The sequence below is a fragment of the Parambassis ranga genome, chromosome 24, assembly GCF_900634625.1.
Source record: "Parambassis ranga chromosome 24, fParRan2.1, whole genome shotgun sequence".
NCBI classification, from domain to species: Eukaryota; Metazoa; Chordata; class Actinopteri; family Ambassidae; genus Parambassis; species Parambassis ranga.
In genome coordinates, this window is record NC_041043.1 from 9,541,451 (window position 1) to 9,559,183 (window position 17,733).

Genomic DNA, 17,733 nt, shown 5'->3' on the forward strand with positions numbered 1-17,733 from the left:
TTTATACTTACACCATGCATGTGCACTCATATGACAGTCAGCATAACATCATGCAGTCGGTCTAAATCTATCTCAGGCTGTGTTCTCTGCCCTGTTTCTTCTGGTGGGATTTGAAGTTATTAAAATAACCCCTTTTTCTTGGCAAGTTTTCCTTCATTGGAGTTAACACTGAGTGACTCATTCTCCTGCAACTGAAACATAAAAACAAAAGCTGATGTCTACTTTTATCTTCTTTGAACTGCTGCTACCTCTCTCACACACTCTCTCTCTCACACACACACACACACACATCCTCCACTTGTTCAAATATTTGAATATCTGTGGTTGAGCAAAAGCGTTTTTGTGCATTCCCACCATTAACATTCATCATCCGCCTGCTATTGTCAAGTTTTATTAACATTTTAACGATCACATCTGAACCTGTTTAAACTACACGGCAGAGCTCTGGGCTCTGTGTGCACAGCAGCCCTGCAGCCCTGCATGTTTACTGCTCAAGTGAAAACACTTTGCAGGTAGCATGTGCTAAATAAAAAGCTAAAGCAGAGACAGTTCAGAGATGACAGAGGATTTCATTGTTATTTCCTGAAGATGTTTCACATGGGGGTCCCATCTATTGATTTGAATGGGAGAAGTCAACATGAGCAAAGAATGCTTTTGACCCATAGTCATGATCAGACAAATCAGGAGAATATTCATTTTGTTGCAGACCTGCTCAGCAGCTAAACATGGCTAATGTTAGCAACATATAAACAGCCTACATTATGCAAGTACAATCATTCATTTAATTGTGTTTGTTCAGTGTGTGTATAGCATGTAATGCCGCCAGCTGTTTGATTAAATTAGCTTCGCCTAGCATGAAGGCTGGAAATAGTGGGACCAACAAGCTTTGGTAAAGAACTGTAAAGATAAACATGCATCTACAATTAACTCTACAGCTTAATAATGTTGTAAAGTTCTTTACTCATATAGTCACATGCAGGAATTTTTCCTTGAACAGTAGCATCCCAAAAAACTCCAGTTTTACGGGCAAACATGTGACGCTGAAAATAAAACACTAACGTGGTGTTGAAGTACTTTTCAGACAATTTACATTTACAACAATGCTGCTGTCATACTTCATGCTATGCTATGCTATGCTATGCTATGCTATGCTATGCTATGCTATGCTATGCTATGCTATGCTATGCTAACTGCTGACTTGTTTCACATTGATAGTAGCTACACCAGTATGAGTATATAATATATATAATATATAATATATAATATATACATATATACATACAATACATATACAATAACTGTCCAGAAGATAAGGACATTTTGTGTGTGTGTTATTTGCCTGACCCTATCCAAAACAGCAACAAGTGCCAGTGTGATAGTGACATTATAACCGTGAGAGAAGCCTGGAGGCAGTAGGGCAGTAGGACACAGATATCAAATTAATTCCTTTGTTGGGTTGTATCAATGTGTGTGTGTCTGTGTGTGTGTGTGTGTATACATATATAACACCGTGGGAATGCCTGGAAAGGGAAAAAAAAGGTATTACCCCTACTCCGAAAAACACCCACGCTTCCCCGAAAAAATATGCATTTGCACATTCAGCATGAAACCAAAGCAACTGCGGGGAGAATCTCAGAGCTTTTTCGCCTCACTTTGAAAGTTTCAATCAATGCACGGAGATATCCATTCAGCTATAGCACAAGACAGCGGAGGAACACAACATCTCATGATCATATCATGCCTCTGTGAGGCGTGGAAACCTGTTTGAACCACTTTTCTAGGAAACACACAAGAACAATGGTGTGTGTTTTTTTTGTGTACTTTTTGTCCTTGCATACCAAAGGAGATCAATGGATAAACTCACACTCTGATAATCCATACTCATCCTGACACTGATTTAATATAATGTTTACGGTGTGTAATTACATAAGATGGCAACTATTTGTATGATTGTGCTGAAGTCCATCTGACTCATATCATTATACATTATCTAACAGACACCATTTGTCATAATAGAAATACTCTATGGGCTGGGTGGGTGTAGTTTGTGTACACTTTGGGCATACATTGCTGTGTCACTGTGCCCACAACAGAAACTGGGTGATTTAGGTTGAGTGATGGTGCCCACTGGGTGATATATATATATATATATATATATATATATATATATATATATATATATATATATATATGTCCAGGGTGTACGGGTCTAGCTTAGCATTAGCAGCTAGCTGGACTATCATGACTGCTATGTACAGCTCTGCTTATGTAACCTACTCATTGCATTTGTTTGTCTGCTAAGCTAGCTGGCGTTAATTGCATTATTCATTCCCACAGGCCTTGTGTTTATTGGTGTAGAAATTTGTAGAAAATGTAAAAAGATCAATATATTCCAATGAATTTAAAGTCAATTAAAGTGATGTAAAGGTGTATTTTTTTAATAAATTGATCCTCGTCACAGCATTTACTCAGCTTGAGAATAAATACATGCATTTCCCAAAATGTCAAACTGTTCCTTTAAGTGACAATAATAGCTGCCATCCAGAAATTACTAGTGTTTCAGTTTCAGAAAATTAACCGTGATGTAAATTCCATATAATTTTTGTGCACTCTAAACACACACTTCCTCATCTTCAATACTTTAGCAAATGAATAAATCTGAGGACATTTTTTAGAGGATACATTTTAACATAAATATTGATATATTTTTATTCATGGCAGCATTATTCACTGCATAATGTGATTGCTTTTATTAGGTGCAGGGTGAGGTTAGTTTCGAACAATCGATCAAATAAAAGGAAAAACTTTAGACTGGTGACTCTGTCAGCATTAACAGGGAGCTGTGAAAACCTCCTGACGCCATTCACTGTCTCAGGTAAGTGGTGTTTTACCAGTGTGCAGACAGAGGGCAACGTTCAACACTTTGACACAGAACTGGCGTCATAGATTAGTCTGTGGTTGTTGCCAATAGCAACCAGCTGTAAACAGAAGGCGAGCCTTACAACAGAGAAAATTCTAAGAGATGCAAAGTGGAAGTTCCAGTATTTCCCAGGCTGGGCGAACAGCAGACCCTACATATACACATAGGCACGCAACGGTGACAACAAAATAAAACTAGAACAGTCTGTCCCCAGACTCCCCTCACTTTGTGATACTTGGCTGAGAATAAGGAATGCGTGGAATTCAACAGTGCATGCATGTACGTGTGACGTTTGACTGCTGTGACGCACTCTCTCAGTATGCTTGAAGACGGTGACATCACAGACCTGCAGGCTGTGTATTTGTAAGTGTTTGCTTTGTATCATGTAATCTCAGAGTATCGTCCCACAGAGGTGTGACCTCTCTTCACTGCTCCTGGATACCGTTGCTATGTTCCCACCAAGCCCTCACCATGTAAACAGAAGACGTCCTGGGAGTTTTTAATGTGATATGTCAGGAAAGCCCGGGCGGGTATACACCTGTCACGCACTTACACATAGACATTATGTTGTCCATCCATCCATCCATCCACCCATCCATCCATCATCTATTAACCCGTTCCATCCTGCAGTGCAGGGTCATGGGGGGCTGGAGAGGGTGAGAGGTGGGATACACCCTGGACAGGTCACTAGTCCATCGCAGGGCAACATAGAGACAGACAACCATTCACACTCATATACACCTATGGGCAATTTAGAGTGACCAATTGACCTAACAAGGTTAACCCTTTATAGGCAGGCACATCTTTAGATTGTGGGAGCACCCGGAGAAAAAACCCATGCACACACAGGGAGAACTCCACACAGAAAGTCAGAATCGAACCAGGAACCTTCCTGCTGTGAGGCGACAGTGCAAACCAATGTAAAAAAAATCCAAAGGAAAGTCACAAATATTCAAAAATCTCCTGCATGACTTAAGACAGTATTTCCAGGATGGAAGCTAAGTGTGGACAGAACTTCACCTCCAGACAGGTGCTGTGCTGGATGGGTAAGTCCAGACGAGCCTGCTGTGGGACATGATATGTTGCGTTCATGAGGGAGTCTCCATGAGGAAACTTCAGAATCTTCCCCCTCCTCTTCTGCACTTATGTACAAACACAGTCTGGAAATCCTGACTTTTGTCACACATGAACTTTTATGTTTCCTTTTTTTTTCTGATTTATGCATTTTGATTGTGGCTATAAAAACATAATATCACCCATATAAATGTGCTTTCGTATACGTATCTATGGCATGATCTGTGATATCTGTGGTTAATAATTGAGATTTAGGCCAAAGTTTACTTTGTAATGCAGGAAACTGACACTTTGATAAATTTGGCAAAAATGTAATAGAACGGAAAATATTCAGTGCTACTCTGGTTAGCCACTTGAAATAGATAATTTCCCCAGTGCAGAAGGGAATTCTTCAAAAAGCAGTCAGGGGCTGTCTCATCTCATTCATGCCCATCATGTCTCATTCAATGAAATCTACGAGGACATGTCCCCTAACATGCATCACAGGTGAAGATAGGTGTCTAATAGGAAACTACAAGTTTTCATTCTGAGTCTCTGAGAGAGAGGGGGGGATTTTTCTCACAAAAGCACACAGCCCGGTGTGATTTCCCTTTGCTTTTTCAAAGATAAGTCAATTGGAAATCCCCTGCTGAGACTCCGCCCATCATTCCGAGCGAGACAAAAACGCAGCGCGCCTCCCTCAGCTGCACACACACTCTCCCCCCGACCTTTGCTTCAGAGACCAGGATCTGTGTTCTTCTGACAAGTCGCAAAGTCAACATGGACGTCCACAGAGTGTCTAACCACAACCAAATGGATTATAACTTGGACAACATGGAGCCCAAACACGGGAAAATGTTGCCTGTCCACGAGGACCGTTTTGACAGCGGCCTGGATTCCCTAAAAGAAGACGAGCTGGTGAACGAGTTTGAGGACATGACAGTGAACGCAACCGAGACTCACACACAGGAATACGAACCTTGGAGGACTACAGTGACAGATGATGGTGACACGTAAGTGGAGTTTTTTTATATTTTTCTGTAGATTGTTATTGCGCATTTGCAACAATCCGTGTGCGTAAAACTAATTTGGAGTTGCGCAGTAGAGTTGCGCGCGTTTAAACTATGAATACAATGCATTGGAAATAAAACATTGCAAAAAGCAGACGCGTGTATGTGTTTAAAGTTGCATGAAAACAAGAGGTCTTTAAAAGTTGTGCGTGTGTGTGTGCAGCACACTGCGTACCCAGGCGTGTATCTGTGTGTGTGTGTGCGTGTGCGCGCTTTGGCTGAGAGCACAGTCTGGGCGGTGCTAAAGTCCGCCGTGCGCGTTCAGGAAAGTCCCTGGCCCGCTGCCAGTAACTGATAAAGCATCAGATGTGTCAAGCCACAACTGGTGGAAATAACCCGACAAAACTCCAGTCTTGCGAAACGCTCTGCTGCTCGGCCTTTGTTCTTTCTTATTTAGCTCCAACCACTTCCTCTGTGCGTATTTTTTTTATTTAAACTAACCTCTCTTCTTTTTTGGCTCCCTCTCCACAGGCTGCTCCACTTAGCCATCATTCATGAAGCCTTTGAACATGCCCTCCAGATGATCAAGCTTTCTCACAATCACCCCTTCCTCAATGTACAGAACCACCAAAGACAGGTAAAAGCCCCTCATCAAACCCAGCTGATACTGACTTCAGTTTTCATTCACAAAATGCCTTTTTAAAGTCAACACCGCTTATGTAATTTCTGTCACCTTCCACAGACTGCCCTCCACCTCGCAGTCATCACAGAGCAGCCCCAGCTGGTGGAGAGACTCCTCAAGGCCGGAGCTGACCCACTGTTGGCTGACAACAGCGGGAACACGGCCCTCCACATCGCCTGCAAAAGGGGGTCCCTAACCAGCTTTGGTGTCATCACCCAAAACTGCCAGCGTCAACTCTTCTCCATGATGTCCTTCCCCAACTACAATGGTAAGGACTGAGATGAAATATAACCACTGAAGACAAACACGTGCTTAATGTTCATGTTAACTAAACTATTCTTAACTTTCTGTTTGTAGGACATAACTGTCTCCACTTGGCATCCATCAATGGCTATATTTCATTAGTGGAAAGCCTCATCAGGCTGGGTGCAGACATCGATGCACAGGTAGGTGTCATGAACATGGAAGTCCAATGAGTTTCTTTTGCAATAAGACAAATGAAAATCTAAACCACACGCTGGAACCTAACGTAGGTTTTTCTTGTTTCCTGTAGGAACAGTGCAGCGGACGGACAGCGCTCCACCTCGCTGTGGACCTCCAGAACCCCACGCTGGTCTGTCGCCTCCTTGAGCTTGGCGCTGAAGTTAACTGTATGAACTATGGTGGCTTCACGCCGTACCACCTCACCTACGGCCGCCAGAATGAAGAGATCCGCTGTCAGCTGTACGAGAAGACAGCGCAGAATCTGAGGGCGCTGCCTGAAAGCGAGTCAGAGGACGATATGGACGACCTGGACACTTCAGATGATGAGGTTAGTATCTGTTTTAGAACAGCAGAATCACAAATATAAAGATTATTTATATATATATATATATAGTCAAATCTTCAAAAACCTAATGTTGTCTTTATTTTCTTCCTTTTAGCTATACGACGACATAAAGTTTGGGAAGTAAAAAGAAAAAGTGTCCATCCACTGGTGGTGTGAATGTCGAGCTGCTTTTGGGTTTGCCGAGCCACGGCGCCCGCAACAGTGGTCAAATCGGTCCGCGTTCCCCGGAGTCCAAGATCCGAGTCCACATGAGTTGGCCACCGGACTCACAAACAAGAATGAAGATGGCGTCAAGTCTGGTCAAGATCACTGTATGATCTACACCAAAAACCCACAAAAACAACAACCTCTATATGGTTCCTTCTGTACTTGTGTGTGTATATATATATATGTATGTATAAATATATAATAATGTATATATACCAAATGAGACATGTAATATATTGTAAATACAGAGATATTATTTTTGTACCTGTACATATGTGTGAATTTAAACACTATTAACAAGTGTTGAGAATAAAAAAAAGTTTATGATACGAGCAGCTCTGCCAGGTGTGTTTACTTTTGAGTCAGACGTTTTCATTTCCACCTCTGATGACGGCTTGGTGGCCTTTCCACGCTGTAAAGTTTCTCACTCACACAAAAGAGTCATTGCACAGACTTGTGAAAGATACAGACATACACAAAAAAAAAAAAGATCAGTCAGCCCCTTGGAACAGTATGGGATTTCCTTTTGTTGGGCGAGGTCACAAGGTCTCTGAGTCACTGCACTGTAAAGTCCCCCGGCGGCATATGAGGAACATAATGTGCTTAAATATTCCACCCTGCCCTCGACTGCTGCTGAATAGGAGTAACTGGCACCAGCGTAACTTTAAAGCGAGGAAATTACTCTGTACAAATATGAGGGGAAATATGTGCCAGAGCCTCGCTGCTGGAAATCATAAGACTTCCCTGTTGGCTGACACACATATACGAAGGTTGGAATTTCTTCAGGAAGGAATCACCTTAAGTAACTGGCACCATTTCCCAGTATTGAGTAAACAATGCCTGTGTCTCTCACAAGGGCTGTAAACATTGACTGTGCATGATCACAGGGAGATTTTCCGATGAACAAATAAATTGTAGGAACTGCTTACGAAATATGAACGCTGATCCGAGTCCCAAAGATTATTAGTATGACAGGTCAACTCCATTCTCTGTATCTGCACAGAGGTAAGGAGAAGTGGGTAAGGCTGAAGCTGATGTCATACGGCTGACTAGCAATTATCTAAAAGTAACTGTGAATGACTTGGCTGATGACATGCTAACATCATTTCTGGTCATGTTGATGACAAAATCTTTCTAGGTTTCCGAGTTGACCGACACACATTCGTGTGTCAGCTTCACCGAAACACTCAAGAAAGTTCAAGAGCATATTTTCCCTTTGCAAAGAGAAACTACTTGTGTTGTAGCATGTTTCCGGTTACTTGAATACGTCTATTTCTGACACTGTATGTGTAGATGTATAGAAAATGAGGTCAAACCAGCTGTACATGACTGTGTGTGTAGTAGAATCAGGTTTTCACCACCTCACTAAGTCATGTGATTTTTAATTAAGAGCCACAACAGGAAGCTCAGATGTAGAACTCTGCAGCAGAAACATTTTCCCCTGATGCTAAACCGAGCTGATTAAAACCGTGGTATTAATTTAGTAATGTAAAAAAATGCTTTCACTTTGTTGGAAAAAATGCAGTTTACATTCGATTTCTATAAATAAGATAGAAGGGCAGTGCTTGTTTTACTCCAAAAACGTGTTTTATTTTTTGTTGAAACAGTGGGGTAAATGTACAGCAAACAAACATCAGCCTGCAAATGGGAACTACAAATCCCATCATGCTTCTAACGCAGCCCGACAAGGCGACACGTCTCGATCAGTCCCGCTCTGCCAGGGACATCAGGTGGGTGTCTACTTCAGTCTCTGTCAGGATCCTGCAGAAATAAGATGGATGATGATGATGAGGTACACCACTGATTACACCCGTTCAAGACAGACTTTGGCTATATGCTATCTGGGCATTCCAACAATATGGCATTCAGATACAGCTGATCTTTTTTACCTGAACTTGGCGTCATGTGTCGTGACAACGCCCACCTCCAGCTCGGAGGGCTTGAAATCAATAGAGAGAACAGTTGACAGGCAAGAGATTGCAGTCTGAAAGATAGAAGAGGAAGAAGAAAGATGGAGGTCCTTTATCACATGTTGCTTGGAAATCACCTTGAGTCATACAGGTTACTTTTAAATTCATATTCCTTCCTTATAAACCTGCCCTACACCTGCATAGGAATATTTTAAATACCTCAATCGTTTGTTCAAAGGTCCAGTCCAGTTTCTTTTTCACTTTCTTCTCCAGAAAGCTGGTGGCTTCTGTCTGCTTTACTCCAGCAGCGGTGGCTTTAAATCCACAATAGTAACCAGCAGGGTCGCATTTGTACACCTGAGGGCCAAACTCCTCATCTATGCCGATCACAATCATACCTGCATGCAATGGAGCAGACAATGAAGCTGACATCTGGACATCATCACCTGCAGATCTGTCTACTGTTGTGGAAAAGTGTAATGTTAATGACTACATGTAATGTACTCACAGCAGCCCAAAGGTCGCATCTCAGCGTTCTGCGTGTAGACTTGTGAGATGTCAGCAATTCTCTTACACAGCATGTCCACTGGGATCTCATAACCGTACTTGTACTGCCAGTTGGCTGCCTCATAGCGAGCTCGCTGGACTTGAGACCTGCTGTCAGCTGGAGGACAATGCAATGTTTACATACCTTAGCAGGGATGTCAGATGAGTACTCCAAAATTCCTAGGTTTGACCAGACTGATGCTGTTGTATTAAAAAAATACTGTTTCCTCATAAGAGACTTTACAGTAAACCAATAACAGACAGAAAAATCCTGAAACTTTTTCAGTGATAAAGTAAAAAAAAAAAGAATGTGAGGACATATGCATTATCTGAACAGGAAATGAAAGCCATAAATTACATGGAGTTCTATGGTAAATATAAATGCAGTATGGCATATATTTTACAATGAGAGAACCAGATAAATTAAATGCATTTTAAAATGAAATCAGAAAAACACATCTAGGTGGTGTATACAAACTGCTGCTTACCCGTCATCCCGGACATTACACATCCAATATTATCTGTTATTCTGAAGAGGTGGGTCACTGTGGAGGCATCCAGGAGCTTGTCCTGGTTCAAAGAAGGAATAAAGAGATATTTTGTCATTTGATGTAATCAGTGGGTGCAGAATATTGACTCAAGTATCTGAGAGTTCAAGACAAGGTATAAAAATAATAATAATAATAATAATAATAATACATTTTATTTGTAATGCACTTTACATTTGCGAGCAAATCTCAAAGTGCTACATAAAATCAGCAAGGCAACAGTGTACACTAGTCATTAAAATTAGCAAGGCAACATTATAAAACTAATCAATAGATAGGGGTTAAAAGAACAAAAGAAGAAACGCAGAAAGAAAACCAACATAAAAACCAACATAAAACTGTCCTAGCTGGAATAGGCTTCCAGGAAAAGGAAGGTCTTTAAGCCTTTTTTAAAAGCATCCACCGTTTGTGGAGCTCTAAGGTAGTCTGGCAGAGCGTTCCACAGACGGGGAGCAGCAGCCGCAAAGGCCCTGTCGCCCATACTTTTTAAAAGAGTTCTGGGTGGCTGCAATCTGTGACTGTTGCCTGACCGGGTTCTATTGTTTGTATGTGAAGTGAGGAGTTCCCTGAGATAATCTGGGGCATTAGCGTGGAGACAGAGGTGAGTGTGAAGGAGGAGTTTGTACTTTATACGGGAGCGGATGGGGAGCCAATGGAGTGTGTGCAGAACGGGGGTAATGTGTTCATGTTTTCGCACCCTCATCAGGATCCTGGCAGCGCTGTTTTGTAAGCTCTTGCCAGGAATCCCGATGAGGAGTGCGTTGCAGTAGTCCAGCCTGGAGGAGACAAAGGCATGGACAAGCCTCTCTGCAGCTCGGTGTGAAAGGGATGGGCGGAGTGTAGCGATATTACGGAGGTGGAAGAAGGAGGTTTTGCATATTTGATTAATATGAGTTTCAAAGGTGAGCTGGGGATCAAATTTGACTCCCAGGTTTGTGACAGAGGGGCTGAGGGGGATGTAGTGGCCACAGACTGATATGGAGGTGATGGGTGAGGATCGAAGTTGATGGGAGGTGCCAATTTGAATGGCTGAGGTTTTGGAGCTATTCAGCTGCAGGAAGTTTTGACTCATCCACCCCTTTATCTCCTCCAGGCAGGAAGAGAGGCGTGTGATGTTGGCAGATGGGGTGGAGGGGGTGACCTTGATGTACAGCTGTGTGTCATCAGCATAGCAGTGGAATGAGATTCCATGCCTGCTGATGACACGTCCAAGGGGGAGCATATATATGGTGAAGAGGGTCGGACCGAGCACTGAGCCCTGGGGGACCCCACTGGTCTTAATGTGGGGCCGGGATGTTGCATCCCCCAGGGCTACAAACTCAGTCCGCCCTGTGAGGTATGATTGAAACCAGTTGAGAGTTAAAATATACAATAATATAATCCAGAAACACTAAATCAGTACTTTCATTTCCCATTTTACATTTTAATGGCTGATTTCACCAAATAAATATTTTCTTCTTCTATTTAAAAACATAATTGCACATCTGTCTGTATAGAGCTTCATGATGTGAAGCACTGTACCAGTACAATAGAAATCTTGGTAGAAAACTGAGCTGTATTGTAAGGCAAAGTTTAAAGATCAACAATTAGATGTGTGCACAGGGTTTGAAGAATATATATATATATATATATATATATATATATATATATATATATATTCTTCAAACCCTGTGCACACATCTAATTGTTGATCTTTAAACTTTGCCTTACAATACAGCTATATATATTATATATATATATATATATATATATATATATATATATATATATTATATATATATATATATATAATTAAATGACAGTTTTTTTTCCTCTAAATTGTGACTAAATTGTGGTACATCACTACCTGCCAAGACTATTACAGCTATATGCAAACACCAGCCTCACATCAACTCACCGGTACTTTTTTCTGTGTTACAACAACTGCACAGTCCTTCCCCCTCACTGCTACTGATGTGAGTCCACCTTGATTTATGGCCTTGAACGCATATTCTACAAAAAAAAAGAAGACAAACAGTGTGTTGTTAAGTAAGCAGGAAACGAGCAGGCACACAGAAGACTTACTGTTTTAGGCAGAGCAGCAAATATCTGCAAACACACCGAGTTATTTCTCTCAGCTGGAAAATTTGGGCAACAAGTAAAGATCTATTTTCATGTGTCATCTGAATGACCAGCTGAGCTGAAGTTTTGCCCCAAATATTTCATTTATCATAGCAATGGTAACCTAACAGCACTGGTAGACTTTAGACTGATAGATAACAAACTTTTATTTTTAAGGATGTGGATATTGATATCAATAATAACTAAATTGTGCAATGTGACAGCTAAGTATAAGGAAAGTTTACAATTCCACAAAACAAAGCTCATTCCGGGGCACAATGCTATGCTACAGCACGCTAACTTTTTATATGGGGGATTTCCCTAAATTTCATTTGTAATTAGTATTTTTTTAAATCAGCAGAACCATCTTTAACACATTGAAAAATAATGGAAAACATCACACAACAAAAATATCGAACTAAGTTTGCAAGGGCTAACTGTGTGACAGGTTGACTGCAATGAATCAGCTTGCCTACAGCAATGCTAACCATGCTAACGAGCCTAGGCTAACTAGCTGTGTTGCTTCACTTCTCGGCTGATTTAACAGAAAACTAGACATAAAATAACAGCTCACACACACATAGAAAGACTTTCGTGGTGATATATGATAACTCTTTCGCTTTGGCGGAGTGTTATTTATCAGCTAGAATCCCGGCTAAGCGAACCATGACAGAGCATTTAGCTAGCTAGCAAACAAGTATAAGACAGCGAGCCGGCTTTTTGTCTGTACAAAACCTCATACTGACCGACTTGATAGAGCCTGCCCTCAGGAGAGAAGATGGTAATGTGTCGATCAAACCCTGCACTTGATCCGCGGGACATTTTACACGGTAAGATTGGCCGAGAAATTCGTCCAAATGAATTTGCAAGCAGATATCACTTCATGCACAAGATTTCCACCCGGAAGTTGAACTGAGGGGACGCGAAGTACATCCGGTGTGAGAGGCCTGCTTTGTTTCCATGGTGATACAATAAGATGTTGCTGATAAAGTAAGTATACTTTAGATGTTTTTACCCTCTTAAATCAGCATCGCATTTATTTGACTGGATAATGAATGAGTAAAGATTCTTCTCAATGTACCTTTATTATTCTTTAAAGTGTATTGTTTATGAATGCTTAAATATTTCTACCATGTTTGTGCAATATAGTCCTTAGTACCTCTGTGTATAACATGGAACCATGGAACTCCATTATCCATTATCTTCTGCTCTTCCCCTTGAGCCACAGCCTTCTAATGACCCTGATTGTCCTCTAATCACAAGGTTGGCAGTTCGATCCCAGGCCTCTTTGCATGTTTAGAAGTATGAATAAGAAGCACTTGGAGTACCACTAACAGTATAGCAGTTAGAATTATCTGCTTTAAAACAGGGTTCAAAACAAAGGAAGGAACTGATCTTTATAATACTGTAATACGTCCTATGTACACCTCCTTCCCCCCTTAAAAATCTATTAAAATACATTGTGGTGGAGTTTATACAGCTTGTTTATACAGTAAAAGAAGAATTTTATGATAAAAGGAAGGGCTATCTTAAATAAGGAAACAATTATGAGAATGGCTGTTATGACCATATAACAGTAAAGAAGTAAAATGTTTTATTTCTTGTTTGCATCAGTATTCTAAATGCACTTTGCTTTTACTTTTAAAATCACACACACACAATGCTCTGTCCCTGTTGTTGAATGAAGGTGTGACAGTGCAAAACTTTGAACCAGTACCAGGTGATTTTGTTTTGTTATGCACACTGTACACCGTGTCCTCTTCCTGTTCTCGGCTAATTGTGCTCCATGAAAAAGGAGTGTGCCGGCTCACGAGCACCTGGGTTACACCTTGTTCTTTTCCTGGTGGTCACATTATCTTCTGTGAAAGAAGCAGCCTGTAGCTACCATGGGAAATTCTAAGTATGTTGATGCAGCTCTGGATGGTTGGACTAGACAGGGGGACTCCTTATAGTATAAATAAAGCCTCTCTAACTCAGCCAGCTTAAAAAAATGTATTTAAATAGCCTCTGTAGTGTCAGTTAGCGTCCTTCTACATGCATCATTTCTGCTTCAAGTTACTTTCCACTATCACATAACAAGCCAAGGTGAAAATGTTGCTTTCACATGAAAAGGAACATGAGCAAGGAGGACGTTGTGGTACTATCATGTCACTGCTCTCTTGGTAAAGGCTCAAATCCCATTTCCTTTTTCCTGAAAAAAAAAAAAAACATAAAATTGGTCCGCACCATTAGGGGTTTTCCCTTAGTCCCCAGGTACCTCGTACAGCTGAGCAGAGGATGTTTGCTTCCTCTTTATAAGTTACTAACGCCGACATGAGTCATTAGACTACTCATGGAGCTGTCATGCTGAGCGATGAGCAGGAGATGATTGTGAGATTTGCAATGCCAACAGGAGTTATCTCATAAAACTTTATCATTATGGTTTCAATGCAGAAAGTCCCTCTCTTTTTAAGAACAGTTTTAAGTCTGTAACATGACATACATGGGAGTAACCACTGAACCACGTCTCACTCACCCACCATGTATGCAACTGTGTATTTTTACAACTCTTATTCATCCTAAAATGTATTCAGGCAAAATCCAGTATTGCAAAAAGAGAGGCCGTCCACTCCTGCACAACCACAAGCGATCCTGCCGCAGGAAAATGGATATGACACAGTTTTTACAAAAATATATGCATACTGTGCTGTATACTGTATATTCAGGAGCTCAAATGCAGAAGTTAAAGGGACAATTCACAGCAAATTATCTATATTTTCCCATGGCCTACACTCACTCACATACACCATGTTTTGATGGATGTGAGAAATTTATGACAATATAATGCAACTAAAGGACACTCCACTCCATTGTTACTGAGTATTATTGTTTTCTGTGCCTTAAGCACTACAAGCCAAGTGGCATCATGTTGAGTTACAGGGCAGAAATATCTCCAAAACTCAATAAGACATGCAAAAACCAACACATCCTTACCAAACCAAAACATGGTCGATAATACCATAATACATCCTGCAGATATATGACCCATAGAATCATTTAGGCTAACAGAATCATTTAGGCTAACAGAATATGTAGACACATCACCAGATGTACGACATTATGTTAAGTTTTGTTTTAATTGCAAATCGCAACTGGATTTGGGATAAAAATGACTAGTTAAAGTTAGGCATTAAAAACAGCCTTATCACCTTAAAACACACAAATTCCCACATCTAACATCGGGGCAAGTCCCCGCCCCAATGAGCATGTAGAGGTGACAGCAGAAATATGCACACATTCTGTTTGCAGGGACTGAATTATTGACCTTATGTTACATTTTCCTGTTGAGGACCGGCTTGCCAAAATATTTTAAATAGCACTGAAAGTCACAAGACTCCAGTATTGTTGCATCTGCACCTCCTTCATCTTGATATTTCAGAACCTCGACAGCAGCCCCCCCACCCACTCACCCACTCACATGACCCTCCGTTCTGATACCTCTCACCTTCCTCTCCCTTTCCTGTAGTCTTCCACCTGCTTGCCTTCTGACTCTGTGATTGACAGTGCAACTGTATTTGAAACAAGAAAGACCCCCACCCCCGTGCCTGCAAGACAAGGCGTGGGGGCCCGATTTCTGAAGTGCAGGGGGGATCTCCACCATCTATGAAAATAGTTTTTAAGCGGTTATTTTTTTTTTCACATTTCAAACCAGCAGCCTGGCTAATGTTTTCCAAACACAGAAGTTTAGATGTTGTGCAATGGGGGAAACATCAGAACGATGAGGCCTTTTTCTGTAAACTGCGCACATAAAACACAGATAATTTGACTCAACGTCTCTTTTCTTTCCATAAACATTTTAAAATACATAAATAAAAATTTCAAAAGATCTATTATATGTGCAATTGAGCAATTTCTACCCTAAAAAATACATATAAAGAAGGCAAACCAAACATTAATCATATTGAACATCACACTTCATGCACTCTGTTCTAAGAAGCTGAATGCAGGGAGCAGCTTCTGGGAACAGCTTATCTACAGGGGACCCAATGATGCAAACAATGATATAAAGTCCACAGAGCGACAATGTTGTGCACTCGCTTCCTTCCTCTACAAATGTCTTCCTCAGAATTTGAATATTGTTCCTTGTAAATTATTAAAGTGATGTGTTGTGTTGCAAACACCTTTGTGATTGCACAGTAAAGCTGCAAAGTGTGTTGCAAATGAAGTGGAGACACACTTACTTAGAACTGCTTGAAGTATTCAGACTGACATGCAATTAATATGAAACAGAATGTGGCCATTCCAGTCTGCTTGCATGCCAGTGAGACAGTACAGTGTGTGTCTTTTGGGTGGGGAAGCTGAGCCACCCAGGTATTTTACATGGATTAACATGTGCTGTGTGCAGACTGTCGTTTCTAAGGGAGGTTACATAAGCTGCACTGAGCTGAATACAACACAAAAAATGCTCTACGCTCATCTGGTCATTCCACTTTTTATTTGTATTTACTGAAGGAAGTGCTCCTGTTTATTATTGAACATATCAAGGCCTCTTCTTTCTTACAGACTGAAGCAATACCTTGTCTGTTATGACCTCTAACCCCTCTACTGATAACTACCGACTCTGTTAACTTACTGTTGCTTTGAACAGAAACCAAAACACTGCTCAGGTCTTGCATAACTGAGTTCCTGCTTTGCAATTACCTTATTAATGACCCTGAAATTGACATGCCAAAACAAGCATATCCATCCATTATCTGGTTTATCTGCTTCATCCTGCAGTGCAGGGTCACAGGGACCCAGCTAACTATGGGTGAGAGGCGGGCTACACCCTGGACAGGTCACCAGTCCCATCGCAGCGCAACAACACACAGAAAAACAACCATTCACTCTCACACCTACAAGTAATTTAGAGTCATCAATTAACCTAAGCACATCTTTAGACTGTGGGAGAAAGCCTATGCAGTCACAAACTCCACACAGTAAGGCCCCCAGTCAGAATCAAACCAGGAACCTTCTTGCTGTGAGGCGACAGTGCTAACCACTGCACCACCGAACAAGCACATATTATTATGTTAGCTGAAGGACGCTTCATTCATGCATTGAGTTGTTTGTTAACAAACTCATACAATACAGTAGTATAAAGTTAAAATACTGGAGCCTTGTTTTTTGCTTCTCTATCATTTAAACTGAGTTTCATTTACTGCCCAGAAGCAATAAGTTAAAATACATTAAAGCACTGGCAGCACGGTGGGCCGTGTCACTGCGGCTGATCTTGTGATTCTTGCACAGCATGAAAAGATTTCAAGGGTGTTTATGTAATGTGGTCGGTGCATTATACAGTTGGCTAAACTATCCATACCACAGCATTGCATTTTAATGAGTTTCAGCTGGAAAACCGAGAGCGTAGTCATGGTGTAAGTCCAGTCCTGAAAGTAGACTTAGAATAAGAATAAAGTACATTAAAGAAAAAGCTATTTCAAGCTCGCTAACCCACCCAGTGATAGCAACACAAAGTGCACAGTACAAATCTTGAATCAACCTCTTTGCCATTTCTACTTTTTCGTGTAGATGAGTGAGTAAGAGGTGATCGTCTTTCTGAATGAACCATTAAAGAACAGGTGTCTGCGATAACAATAGCACTAATGTTTGAGGGGAGGGGGATATCCGTGGTTTTTTTACACACACATATCCTACTTTAAATGTCTCATGAATTCCCCGTTACAACCTAAATGATGTTCACAGATATCAAGTGCGGTTATCCTAAAACAGATGTGTGTAGTATAAATATACAAATGTGCAAAGAACCCCTGGCTGGGTTTCAGATTAGTGGGGTGAGATCAGTAGCTGAGTGAAGCTACTGCTCCTAGTATGGGATAGACACATTCAATTACAGCACATCCTCTAACTATAGGCTTTAATATGCAGATTATTAGATTAGAACTCGAGCTG

The 17,733-nt window shown here is 41.1% G+C and overlaps 2 protein-coding genes across 2 annotated transcripts; one reads left to right on the plus strand and one right to left on the minus strand.

Annotated features, from left to right (window-relative positions):
- The first annotated feature begins 4,671 nt into the window (after positions 1 to 4,671).
- LOC114429119 (NF-kappa-B inhibitor alpha-like) lies at positions 4,672 to 7,033 on the plus strand. Its single transcript, XM_028397965.1, has 6 exons — positions 4,672 to 4,986; positions 5,515 to 5,620; positions 5,726 to 5,933; positions 6,023 to 6,111; positions 6,219 to 6,476; positions 6,589 to 7,033. The coding sequence occupies exons 1-6, from the start codon at positions 4,754 to 4,756 to the stop codon at positions 6,616 to 6,618; spliced, it is 924 nt and encodes a 307-aa protein (XP_028253766.1). The 5' UTR covers positions 4,672 to 4,753; the 3' UTR covers positions 6,619 to 7,033.
- Positions 7,034 to 8,266: 1,233 nt separating this feature from the next.
- LOC114428566 (proteasome subunit alpha type-6) lies at positions 8,267 to 12,728 on the minus strand. The gene is made up of 7 exons (XM_028397097.1): positions 12,552 to 12,728; positions 11,603 to 11,697; positions 9,646 to 9,727; positions 9,120 to 9,275; positions 8,831 to 9,009; positions 8,591 to 8,685; positions 8,267 to 8,462 (listed from the first exon to the last, which is right to left on the minus strand). The coding sequence occupies exons 1-7, from the start codon at positions 12,625 to 12,627 to the stop codon at positions 8,405 to 8,407; spliced, it is 741 nt and encodes a 246-aa protein (XP_028252898.1). The 5' UTR covers positions 12,628 to 12,728; the 3' UTR covers positions 8,267 to 8,404.
- Positions 12,729 to 17,733: the final 5,005 nt, after the last annotated feature.

Excerpts from the sequence above, each read along its gene's own strand:
- LOC114429119 (XM_028397965.1), top strand. The coding sequence starts at position 4,754 with ATGGACGTCCACAGAGTGTCTAACCACAACCAAATGGATTATAACTTG. Across the intron at positions 4,987-5,514 it reads GTGACAGATGATGGTGACAC|GCTGCTCCACTTAGCCATCA; the intron begins GTAAGTGGAGTT and ends CCCTCTCCACAG. Across the intron at positions 5,621-5,725 it reads TACAGAACCACCAAAGACAG|ACTGCCCTCCACCTCGCAGT; the intron begins GTAAAAGCCCCT and ends CACCTTCCACAG.
- LOC114428566 (XM_028397097.1), bottom strand. The coding sequence starts at position 12,627 with ATGTCCCGCGGATCAAGTGCAGGGTTTGATCGACACATTACCATCTTC. Across the intron at positions 9,276-9,645 it reads TGTAATGTCCGGGATGACGG|CTGACAGCAGGTCTCAAGTC; the intron begins GTAAGCAGCAGT and ends ATTGTCCTCCAG. Across the intron at positions 9,010-9,119 it reads GATGCGACCTTTGGGCTGCT|GTATGATTGTGATCGGCATA; the intron begins GTGAGTACATTA and ends CATTGCATGCAG.